We start from the raw sequence: 13124 nt of genomic DNA, 5'->3' as shown, positions 1-13124 counted from the left end.
TGCATGCTCTTCAACCGATTGCTGCCCGCACCTGCCCGCCTGTCCAACATCACTACTCTGGACGGTTCTGACTTAGAATATGTGGACAACTACAAATACCTAGGTGTCTGGTTAGACTGTAAACTCTCCTTCCAGACTCACATCAAACATCTCTAATCCAAAGTTAAATCTAGAATTGGCTTCCTATTTCACAACAAAGCATCCTTCACTCATGCTGCCAAACATACCCTCGTAAAACTGACTATCCTACCGATCCTCGACTTCGGCGATGTCATTTACAAAATAGCCTCTGTGACGACCCTCCCACTCTGTCTGCCGTATTCTGTCTTTGTTCTTGTTTCCTTATTAGGATGCCGGTGGGCGGAGTTGGGAGGGTCGTCAGCTTCATGGGAAACACCTGGGCCAGGTGTCTCCCGGGATAAATAGACCTCTTCCACATTCATGAAGGAGACTCTCTCCATGCAGACACCTTTGTAGACTGTGTTGTGGTTCTTGGTGGCCTTTTGTTTGTTTGCTTTGGCACCTTTCAACACCCTGCATTATCACCTTCATGCATGCAAAACACTCACTTACACTACTGATTACTGATTACACACACCATTGTATATTTTCCTTAGTTGCTTTAGTTAATAAATATATATTTTGTTACTCCTTATCTCCACGTTGTCTCCCTTTGTTACGGGCTTTGAGCCGGTTCGTGACACCTCCAATACCCTACTCAATAAATTGAATGCAGTCTATCACAGTGCCATCTGTTTGGTCACCAAAGCCCCATATACTACCCACCAGTGCGACCTGTACGCTCTCGTTGGCTGGTCCTCGCTTCACACTCGTCGCCAAACCCACTGGCTCCAGGTCATCTACAAGACCCTGCTAGGTAAAGTCCCCCCTTATCTCAGCTCGCTGGTCACCATAGCAGCACCCACCTGTTGCAGGCGCTCTAGCAGGTATATCTCTCTGGTCACCCCCAAAACCAATTCTTCCTTTGGCCGCCTTTCCTTCCAGTTCTCTGCTGCCAATGACTGGAACGAACTACAAAAATCTCTGAAACTGGAAACACTTATCTCCCTCACTAGCTTTAAGCACCAGCTGTCACAGCAGCTCACAGATTACTGCACCTGTACATAGCCCATCTATAATTTAGCCCAAACAACTACCTCTTTCCCTACTGTATTTATTTATTTATTTTGCTCCTTTGCACCCCATTATTTATATTTCTTCTTTGCACATTCTTCCACTGCAAATCTACCATTCCAGTGTTTTACTTGCTATATTGTATTTACTTCGCCACCATGGCCTTTTATTTTTGCCTTTACCTCCCTCTTATGTATCGAACTGCTTTGCTTTATAATGGCCAGGTCGGGGGTTGTAAATGAGAACTTGTTCTCAACTTGCCTACCTGGTTAAATAAAGGTGAAATAAATCCATAAAATAAATGTACCTGTTCTGATGTCGTGGCCGATCCCTTCCACTTGGATGGTGGCGTTGGCTATGCCCCGCCCCTGCATGTCCCAGACAATGCCTTTGATCCCACGATGCACCTGTGCATGAAAGGTCAGAGGTCAAAGATCAACTGACTCAATAATAATAATAATATGTAACGTATCATATATAATATTAATTTGATGATATTATATTTTATTTTATTAAAAACGAGTTTTAACAGTATTTAAAAGTACAATAAACCCCAGAGTGTGACACATGAATGCTTAAAAAACTATTATTTTCAATGTCATCCTTGATATAAATATTGAAACAATATAATATGACTCATTTCAGAAAGCTAGGCGTATGTCGCATGTCACTACTCTGCAGGAGAGGCATTTGAACATCTTGTTTTGTCGTTGATGGAAATGCCTTCTGGAACATGTCAACTTTCATGTGCCTTAATAATAAACAAACGTTTATTCAATCTGTAAATACGAATACAATTTGTTAAAATACTAGCTTATCTTACTGGCTGGCTAGCCAGCGTTATCTTACTGGCTCGCTAGCTAACGTTATCTTACTGGCTCGCTAGCTAACGTTATCTTACTGGCTCGCTAGCTAACGTTATCTTACTGGCTGGCTTACTAACGTTATCTTACTGGCTGGCTAGCTACACGCCCTCTTTAGACTTTACGACCTCTCTGGACTCTACGACCTCTCTGGACTCTACACCCTCTCTAGACTCTACACCCTCTCTAGACTCTACACCCTCTCTAGACTCTACACCCTCTCTAGACTCTACACGCCCTCTTTAGACTCTACGACCTCTCTGGACTCTACACGCCCTCTCTGGACTCTACGACCTCTCTAGACTCTACACCCTCTCTAGACTCTACACCCTCTCTAGACTCTACACCCTCTCTAGACTCTACACGCCCTCTCTAGACTCTACGACCTCTCTAGACTCTACGACCTCTCTGGACTCTACGACCTCTCTGGACTCTACGACCTCTCTGGACTCTACGCCCTCTCTAGACTCGACACCCTCTCTAGACTCTACATACTGTACCTGCTCCATGAAGACGAGCAGAGACTCCCGGTTGTTTTCCCACTCCTCCGCCAGCTCACTCTCATGGGGGAATTTGTCACAGCCCACGTACATCGACAACTCAAAGCAGTTGGTGTGCAAGTAGCTGAAGTCGTTCATACCTGCCAACACAGCAGCACAGACAGAGTCATTTATCTCTCGGGCCAACTGCCCAATGAAAAGACATCAGCTGATATGTTATTTTTTTCACCAGTGTTTTATAAAGATAATAAATCAAATCAGCATGTGTTGAAATGAAGAACTACTCTGGTACTGGTCTGTGGTATGTTTTCCCATCGGCAGGGACTGGGAAACTGGTCAGAATTGAAGGAATGATGGATGGCGCTAAATACAGGGAAATTCTTGAGGGGAAACCTGTTTCAGTCTTCCAGAGATTTGAGACTGGGACGGAGTTCGCCTTCCAGCAGGACAATGACCCTAAATGCTAAAGCAACACTTGAGTGGTTTAAGGGGACACATTTAAATGTCTTGGAATGGCCCAGTCAAAGCCCAGACCTCAATCCAATTGAGAATCTGTGGTATGACTTAAAGATTGCTGTGCACCAGCGGAACCCATCCAACTTGGGAGCTGGAGCAGTTTTGCCTTGAAGAATGGGAAAAACTCCCAGTGGCTAGACGTGCCAAGCTTATAGAGACATACCCCAAGAGACTTGTAGATGCAATTTCAGCAAAAGGTGTCTCTACATATTATTGACTTTGGGGAGGTGAAAAGTTATGCTCAAGTTCAGTTTTTTTGTCTTACTTGTTGCTTGTTTCACAATAAAACATATTTTGAATCTACAAAGTGGTAGGCACGTTGTGTCAATCAAATGATACAAATCCCACAAAAATCTATTTTAATTCCAGGTTGTAAGACAACAAAATAGGAAAAAATGCCAAGGGGGTGAATACTTTTGAAAGGCACTGTATGTTGCATGAGACTTTAAAAAACGTTTTTTTATACCTGAAGTGCCCTTTTCGGCATTTGCTGTATGATCGATGAGAATCTCCCATATTGCAAATGTACGGTCCCTTACTAGACGTCCGCGAATGTTTGAAAATTTGCCGACAGCGCCGGGCCGTGCACCACGGCCAGATCTTCCGGGAAGTCATCTAACGAAGTCTCTCGGACATTCGGTTTCCGTTTTATAACAGTTAAAAATGTTGGTCCTTTTTCCGCTGTCCCCGTAAATTCCACCAGATGGCGAATGGATTCTATTGGCAAATGTACAAAACATCACCAATCATGACATGGCCATTTCCCCTAAATGGTAACGACTTTCGAAGACGAAACATAGGTTTGGTCTAATGGGCTGTTAGCCCAGAAACATAGGTTTGGTCTAATGGGCTGTTAGCCCAGAAACATATGTTTGGCCTAATGGGCTGTTAGCCCAGAAACATAGGTTTGGCCTAATGGGCTGTTAGCCCAGAAACATAGGTTTGGCCTAATGGGCTGTTAGCCCAGAAACATAGGTTTGGCCTAATGGGCTGTTAGCCCAGAAACAAGATGGCGTCGAGGCCTCAACGCTTTTTGAGTTAAGGCCATTTTTCTGGGATTAAAGGTCAAAAACGAAAATAGAGCGCTAATTTGACCGTTTCACGTCGAAGTACATGAACCTACGGTGTCAGGAAAAAAAGAACCAGACATTTATCGACATTTACGAGAAATTGTACAATGTACAATTGGTGATGGTCAAAGAAATGTGTTTTTCCCCCAAAAAGTTTGAAATGTAGAACTACTCTGGTACTGGTCTGTGGTAATACATAATCAACATGTGTTGAAATGTAGAACTACTCTGGTACTGGTCTGTGGTAATACATCAAATCAACATGTTGAAATGTAGAACTACTCTGGTACTGGTCTGTGGTAATACATCAAATCAACATGTGTTGAAATGTAGAACTACTCTGGTACTGGTCTGTGGTAATATATCAAATCAACATGTGTTGAAATGAAGAACTACTCTGGTACTGGTCTGTGGTAATACATCAAATCAACATGTGTTGAAATGAAGAACTACTCTGGTACTGGTCTGTGGTAATACATCAAATCAACATGTGTTGAAATGTAGAACTACTCTGGTACTGGTCTGTGGTAATACATCAAATCAACATGTGTTGAAATGAAGAACTACTCTGGTACTGGTCTGTGATGATATATCAAATCAACATGTGTTGAAATGTAGAACTACTCTGGTACTGGTCTGTGGTAATACATCAAATCAACATGTTGAAATGTAGAACTACTCTGGTACTGGTCTGTGGTAATACATCAAATCAACATGTGTTGAAATGTAGAACTACTCTGGTACTGGTCTGTGGTAATATATCAAATCAACATGTGTTGAAATGTAGAACTACTCTGGTACTGGTCTGTGGTAATACATCAAATCAACATGTGTTGAAATGTAGAACTACTCTGGTACTGGTCTGTGGTAATACATCAAATCAACATGTTGAAATGTAGAACTACTCTGGTACTGGTCTGTGGTAATACATCAAATCAACATGTGTTGAAATGTAGAACTACTCTGGTACTGGTCTGTGGTAATACATCAAATCAACATGTGTTGAAATGTAGAACTACTCTGGTACTGGTCTGTGGTAATACATCAAATCAACATGTGTTGAAATGTAGAACTACTCTGGTACTGGTCTGTGGTAATACATCAAATCAACATGTGTTGAAATGTAGAACTACTCTGGTACTGGTCTGTGGTAATACATCAAATCAACATGTGTTGAAATGTAGAACTACTCTGGTACTGGTCTGTGGTAATACATCAAATCAACATGTGTTGAAATGAAGAATTACTCTGGTACTGGTCTGTGGTAATACATCAAATCAACATGTTGAAATGTAGAACTACTCTGGTACTGGTCTGTGATAATACATCAAATCAACATGTGTTGAAATGTAGAACTACTCTGGTACTGGTCTGTGGTAATACATCAAATCAACATGTGTTGAAATGTAGAACTACTCTGGTACTGGTCTGTGGTAATATATCAAATCAACATGTGTTGAAATGTAGAACTACTCTGGTACTGGTCTGTGGTAATACATCAAATCAACATGTGTTGAAATGTAGAACTACTCTGGTACTGGTCTGTGGTAATACATCAAATCAACATGTGTTGAAATGTAGAACTACTCTGGTACTGGTCTGTGGTAATACATCAAATCAACATGTGTTGAAATGTAGAACTACTCTGGTACTGGTCTGTGGTAATACATCAAATCAACATGTGTTGAAATGTAGAACTACTCTGGTACTGGTCTGTGGTAATACATCAAATCAACATGTTCTGAAATGAAGAACTACTCTGGTACTGGTCTGTGGTAATACATCAAATCAACATGTTGAAATGTAGAACTACTCTGGTACTGGTCTGTGATAATACATCAAATCAACATGTGTTGAAATGTAGAACTACTCTGGTACTGGTCTGTGGTAATACATCAAATCAACATGTGTTGAAATGTAGAACTACTCTGGTACTGGTCTGTGGTAATACATCAAATCAACATGTGTTGAAATGTAGAACTACTCTGGTACTGGTCTGTGGTAATACATCAAATCAACATGTGTTGAAATGTAGAACTACTCTGGTACTGGTCTGTGGTAATATATCAAATCAACATGTGTTGAAATGTAGAACTACTCTGGTACTGGTCTGTGGTAATACATCAAATCAACATGTGTTGAAATGTAGAACTACTCTGGTACTGGTCTGTGGTAATACATCAAATCAACATGTGTTGAAATGTAGAACTACTCTGGTACTGGTCTGTGGTAATACATCAAATCAACATGTTGAAATGTAGAACTACTCTGGTACTGGTCTGTGGTAATACATCAAATCAACATGTGTTGAAATGTAGAACTACTCTGGTACTGGTCTGTGGTAATACATCAAATCAACATGTGTTGAAATGTAGAACTACTCTGGTACTGGTCTGTGGTAATACATCAAATCAACATGTTGAAATGTAGAACTACTCTGGTACTGGTCTGTGGTAATACATCAAATCAACATGTGTTGAAATGTAGAACTACTCTGGTACTGGTCTGTGGTAATACATCAAATCAACATGTGTTGAAATGTAGAACTACTCTGGTACTGGTCTGTGGTAATACATCAAATCAACATGTGTTGAAATGAAGAACTACTCTGGTACTGGTCTGTGGTAATACATCAAATCAACATGTTGAAATGTAGAACTACTCTGGTACTGGTCTGTGATAATATATCAATAAATTAATTTAATTGAATCAGAGATGAATTGAAATGAATTGAAATGAACTGAACTGAACCGAAATGAATTGAACTGAACTGAAATGAATTGAATTGAACTGAAATAAATTGAATTGAACTGAAATGAATTTAATTGAACTGAAATGAATTGAACTGAACTGAAATGAATTGAATTGAACTGAAATGTATTGAATTGAACTGAAATGAATTGAATTGAACTGAACTGAACTGAACTGAAATTAATTGAATTGAAATGAATTGAATTGAACTGAATTGAACTGAATGGGAAAACATCAACACTAACTCCCTGCCGCGGTGTGCCAGGACGCCCCGTTGATGGTGCCATCTTCCTTGGCAAAGTCCTCGGTGTGGCAGACTCGTCGTCTGGCGTCGGTCATCAGGCGGTGGGTGGATGCGTAGGAGAAGGCGAGCCAGCGGAAGACGTGGTCATCTGGGGTGGGGGTCTGCTCCCTGGATACACCCTGGGAACGGGTCCTGTCGTAGGGGAAGGTCACCACCAACTCCCCTCCCTGGAGGTTACCACCCAGGACAAACGGGATCTTCTCCATCCAGGAGACCAGCGCACGCGTCTCTGCTGCTACCTGAGGAGAGGAGAGGAGAGGAGAGGAGAGAAGAGAAGTGAGGAGGAAAACCAGAAGTCCTCTATCTGTCATAGTGACAGGATGAGAACCAGAAGTCCTCTATCTGTCATGGAGTCATAGTGACAGGATGAAAACCTGAAGTCCCCTATCTGTCATAGTGACAGGATGAGAACCAGAAGTCCTCTATCTGTCATGGAGTCATAGTGACAGGATGAGAACCAGAAGTCCTCTATCTGTCATGGAGTCATAGTGACAGGATGAAAACCTGAAGTCCCCTATCTGTCATAGTGACAGGATGAGAACCAGAAGTCCTCTATCTGTCATGGAGTCATAGTGACAGGATGAGAACCAGAAGTCCTCTATCTGTCATGGAGTCATAGTGACAGGATGAGAACCAGAAGTCATCTATCTGTCATGGAGTCATAGTGACAGGATGAGAACCAGAAGTCATCTATCTGTCATGGAGTCATAGTGACAGGATGAGAACCAGAAGTCCTCTATCTGTCATGGAGTCATAGTGACAGGATGAGAACCAGAAGTCCTCTATCTGTCATGGAGTCATAGTGACAGGTTGAGAACCAGAAGTCCTCCATCTGTCATATTGATAGGATGAGAACCAGAAGTCCTCTATCTGCGACGACTAACAAGGAACTTTGTTCAGGTGCTCTGATTTTTTGTAAATTATAATTTGGACAAATCACAATTTAACAGGTGCTCGCATCTTTCAAATTTCGTAACAGGGAGGGACATTTGGCCCAGAGAGTGGCTCGCATCTGGCTGCAAGTTTCCGTTAAGGAGGGTGGTGACTTCGCTAGTCTCAATAGTATCTTCTCTCATTTTTATTTTTAAGTTCTGGATGTCTGAGATTCCCCTATCAATGTCTTTCGAAAACTCCTCAGAATCTTGTGTGGCATTTACTGACCGTGGAGTTCTTGGACTGATACCATTCGGGAATGGGCACATGGTGGTTGAGCATCTTCCTGGGGATCCATTTCTTTGTTTCAGCCTCCCACAGGATGGAGTTGAGGTCAGGGAAGTTATGGTGGATGTCTACTCCGTCCTGACTCCACCGACCCAGGGACCAGCCACTCAGCTCTGAACCCTGAGGGACAACGGGAGAGTGACACATGGTGACACGTGAGAGCAGATAATTAAGACATGAGGTCCTCAAATGGTTTTAAATTAATTAAGGATAAAAAGTTATCATTTAAATAAAACTATACTATATATATTCACATAACAAATAATTGATTAAAACACAATGTTTTGTAATGAAGGTCTACAGTAGCCTCAGCAGCACTCTGTAGGGTAGCACCATGGTGTAGCCAGAGGACAGCTAGCTTCTGTCCTCCTCTAGGTACATTGACTTCAATACAAAACCTAGGAGGCTCATGGTTCTCACCCCCCTTCCATAGACTTACACAGTAATTATGACAACTTCTGGAGGATGCCCTCCACCAACCTATCAGAGTTCTGCAGCATGAACTGACATGTTGTTCACCCAATCAAAGGGTCAGAGAATGAATCTAGTACAGAAAGCCTAAGCTACAGCTAGCTAGCACTGCAGTGCATAACATTACATTACACATAACATAACATAGTTGACTCAAAGACAATAGTTGAACAGTTTTGAACAAATTAATTTCTTCAAAAATGAAGGAGAAACAAGAGAGGGAGAGAGAGAGAGATAGCTGTATTTAGTTGTCATTTTTTTAACTTTCACTTACTTAGCTAGCGAATGCAGCTAGCTAGTTTAGCATACTCAAACACCCGGTTCAAATGGAGAGGAATGCTGTTACTGTAATTTAATTATGCCAATGTGCTTTCATGAATTGAAAACCCTTAATCTATTTTATGAGAATTTGTAAGATTCTTGTTTGCATAAAATAGACGGAGACCAGTCTTTTTAATAATAGGTAACAGAATTTATTCTCGGAGCGCGCTGCCACGTTATCACGAACAACAGTTTATATACAGATCATGACGTCATTTCATTGCTTTATCAGAATCCCCTCCTCTCGACCGGGACAAAGTGAGGTGAAAAGTTCATTCTAACTTACTAACACACTCCCAGGTAACTTTTGACCCCTCAACATTATCGATCACCACTGAGCTGACAGTTCTAATTAACAGAAAACCTAGGAATGCACTCACTGTCTTATCTAAAAAACCCCAGAGCTCAGTTCCGTAGGTTCAACCATAGGTTAACGACCTTATGTGTTTACACAGTCCCAAACCCATTCGTTTCTTCCTAGTTGGAATGGTATTCATTAACTTTAATTACTCCTTGTCCGTGTCACACAATCCCTTCTTATGAACTCATATTGTTAATCAGATATAATAAAACAGAGTATAAGTTTTACTTAGTTACAGTTCCATTTAAAATGATTTGTTCAGTCATTTAATCATAATTTTACCAACAGATGCTATGTTAGCTAGCTAGTTTAGCCTGCTCAAACACCTGGTTCAAATGGAGAGGGATGCTATGTTAGCTAGCTAGTTTAGCCTGCTCAAACACCTGGCTCAAACGGAGAGGGATGCAATGTTAGCTAGCTAGTTTAGCCTGCTCAAACACCTGGCTCAAACGGAGAGGGATGCAATGTTAGCTAGCTAGTTTAGCCTGCTCAAACACCTGGCTCAAACGGAGAGGGATGCAATGTTAGCTAGTTGGAACTGGAACACTTCCAAATGCAAATTAATTACTTAAAAATCATACAATGTGATTTTCTGGATTTTTGTTTTAGATTCCGTCTCTCACAGTTGAAGTGTACCTATAATAAAAATTACAGACCTCTACATGCTTTGTAAGTAGGAGAACCTGCAAAATCGGCAGTGTATCAAATACTTGTTCTCCCCACTGTATATATACTTAATAAAAATATGTATATTAGGGATTGAAAATGATGCAGATCAGAGATTGCGTTGACAATCTACCTGCAATATTAACATCCTAAAGTGAAACCCTCCAAAAAAAACAGCTAGATGAATGCAAGAGAGTGCCAGGCGGTATTGAATGTGTCCTTGATTACTCTAATTTCTCTTGACCCTTGATTCATAGTGTAGGTTGTAGCAACCTACAATGAACATTGCAGTATCATGTAGTAGCCTAAACACTGCTACATTTTACTTTTATTTTTTTTTTTTTGAATTTTGCCCCTTTTTTCTCCCCAATTTCGTGGTATCCAATTGTTGTAGTAGCTACTATCTTGTCTCATTGCTACAACTCCCGTATGGGCTCGGGAGAGACGAAGGCTGAATGTCATGCGTCCTCCGATACACAACCCAACCAAGCCGCACTGCTTCTTAACACAGCGCGCATCCAACCTGGAAGCCAGCCGCACCAATGTGTCGGAGGCTACACCGTGCACCTGGCAACCGTGGCTAGCGCGCACTGCGCCCGGCCCGCCACAGGAGTCGCTGGTGCGTGATGAGACAAGGAGATCCCTACCGACCAACCCCTCCCTAGGCGCGAACCCAGGGACTCTGATGGCACAGCTGGCGCTGCAGTACAGCGCCCTTAACCACTGCGCCACCCGGGAGGCGCAGTGGTTACATTGTTACATTGAACTGGGTGAATGGAATATGAGCGACAGTTATCCAATATGCTGTAATAGAAATAAGGAAGGAGTCACCCTCCTTCATCCTAAACGGCACCAGCCTCCACTGGAATCACTGGAGAGGATGCTTTGAACTTCTGACTTTGAAGAGGAGAATCTTTCATCTGACGATCACATGGCTGACAAGCAAAAGACCCTTCACACGTGTCCCAGAAGAGTCAGTTGTATCCGTGGTATGTTTCAGTACAGCCATAATGATGCAGTCAATATTTGTAATATCAGCTGTGGGGTTTTGGGTGTCTTTCGGCCACGCACACCTACCACTTCAAGGGCTTTGTCGTAACCGTCGGGGTTGACGGAGGGGAGCAGGTGTATCCTGGTCTCGTGCACCAGGTGACGTATCCGTGGGCTACCCGACAGGTACTCCTGACACATGAACTGCATCAGCAGCAGGAGCAGCTCTCGTCCCAGCACCTCGTTACCATGGGAACCGGCCGTGTAGCGGAACTCTGGTTCACCTGGGAGAGGATGGAGGGAGGGAGGGAGGGAGGGACAGGGAGGGAGGGAGGGAGGGGGGAGGGAGGGAGGGAGAGAAGGGAGGGAAAGAAGGGAGGGAGGAAGGGAGAGGAGTGAGGGACAGGGAGGGAGCGAGGGAGTGACGGAGAGAGGGGGGAGAGAAGGGAGGGACAGGGAGGGAGGAAGAGAGAAGGGAGGGAGAGAGAGAACAAAATGTGAAAAGGCGTATGATGAATAGATTAAACATTTTATGTAATAATACAACAATGTTCACCAAACCTCTTGAACCCAGAGAACTTTACTTCTAGGAATGAATCAAGGATAAAGATCCTATCAGAGCCCTTTCTCTGGTCTTACCTGGTTCATGCTCTCCGGGGTTGTCTGAGATCTCGATGGCGTAGAGTTTCTGTCCGCTGTGACTCTTGCCGATGTTATAGATCCTTGTGATGTTGGGGCACATCTCATTAACCACTTTCATCAGCTGTAGAGCCAGTAGAGAACACCTCATTAATCACCTTCATCAGCTGTAGAGAACACCTCATTAATCACCTTCATCAGCTGTAGAGAACACCTCATTAACCACCTTCATCAGCTGTAGAGCCAGTAGAGAACACCTCATTAATCACCTTCATCAGCTGTAGAGCCAGTAGAGAACACCTCATTAATCACCTTCATCAGCTGTAGAGCCAGTAGAGAACACCTCATTAACCCCCTTCATCGGCTGTAGAGAACACCTCATTAATCACCTTCATTGGCTGTAGAGAACACCTCATTAATCACCTTCATCAGCTGTAGAGCCAGTAGAGAACACCTCATTAACCACCTTCATCAGCTGTAGAGCCAGTAGAGAACACCTCATTAATTAAACACCTTCATCGGCTGTAGAGCCAGTAGAGAACACCTCATTAACCCCCTTCATCGGCTGTAGAGAACACCTCATTAATCACCTTCATTGGCTGTAGAGAACACCTCATTAATCACCTTCATCAGCTGTAGAGCCAGTAGAGAACACCTCATTAACAACCTTCATCGGCTGTAGAGAACACCTCATTAATCACCTTCATCAGCTGTAGAGCCAGTAGAGAACACCTCATTAACCACCTTCATCAGCTGTAGAGAACACCTCATGAACCACCTTCATCGGCTGTAGAGAACACCTCATTAACCCCCTTCATCAGCTGTAGAGCCAGTAGAGAACACCTCATTAATCACCTTCATCGGCTGTAGAGAACCCCTCTTTAACCACCTTCATCAGCTGTAGAGCCAGTAGAGAACCCCTCATTAACCACCTTCATCAGCTGTAGAGAACACCTCATTAATCACCTTCATTGGCTGTAGAGAACACCTCATTAACCACCTTCATCAGCTGTAGAGCCAGTAGAGAAAACCTCATTAATCACCTTCATCGGCTGTAGAGAACACCTCATTAATCACCTTCATCAGCTGTAGAGAACCCCTCATTAATCACCTTCATCAGCTGTAGAGCCAGTAGAGAACACCTCATTAACCACCTTCATCGGCTGTAGAGCCAGTAGAGAACACCTCATTAATTAACCACCTTCATCAGCTGTAGAGCCAGTAGAGAACACCTCATTAATTAACCACCTTCATCAGCTGTAGAGCCAGTAGAGAACACCTCATTAATCACCTTCATCAGCTGTAGAGAACACCTCA

The 13124-nt window shown here is 42.7% G+C and overlaps 1 protein-coding gene across 2 annotated transcripts in view; it reads right to left on the bottom strand.

The window, feature by feature from the left end:
• Nucleotides 1-1372: 1372 nt before the first annotated feature.
• The window catches only part of LOC110512492 (inactive carboxypeptidase-like protein X2), a 102447-nt gene continuing 90695 nt past the window's right edge, over nucleotides 1373-13124 (bottom strand). Inside the window, exons 9-14 of one of the 2 annotated variants that reach the window (XM_090228930.1) lie at nucleotides 11808-11910; nucleotides 11256-11452; nucleotides 8300-8479; nucleotides 7080-7377; nucleotides 2498-2637; nucleotides 1373-1541 (exon numbers count right to left, since the gene is read on the bottom strand). In XM_090228930.1, the coding sequence (XP_090085056.1) occupies nucleotides 1404-1541; nucleotides 2498-2637; nucleotides 7080-7377; nucleotides 8300-8479; nucleotides 11256-11452; nucleotides 11808-11910 (1056 nt within the window). In that variant the 3' untranslated portion in view covers nucleotides 1373-1403. Of the gene's footprint in view, nucleotides 1542-2497; nucleotides 2638-7079; nucleotides 7378-8299; nucleotides 8480-11255; nucleotides 11453-11807; nucleotides 11932-13124 lie in introns of both variants that reach the window. The other variant, XM_090228929.1, reaches the window with a different exon arrangement.

This window comes from Oncorhynchus mykiss, unplaced genomic scaffold (assembly GCF_057628025.1).
Source record: "Oncorhynchus mykiss isolate SJ-2025 unplaced genomic scaffold, ASM5762802v1 scaffold103, whole genome shotgun sequence".
Classification (NCBI taxonomy): Eukaryota; Metazoa; Chordata; class Actinopteri; order Salmoniformes; family Salmonidae; genus Oncorhynchus; species Oncorhynchus mykiss.
Note: the sequence above shows the minus strand (reverse complement) of the source record. Positions and strands in the feature narration are given on the sequence as shown.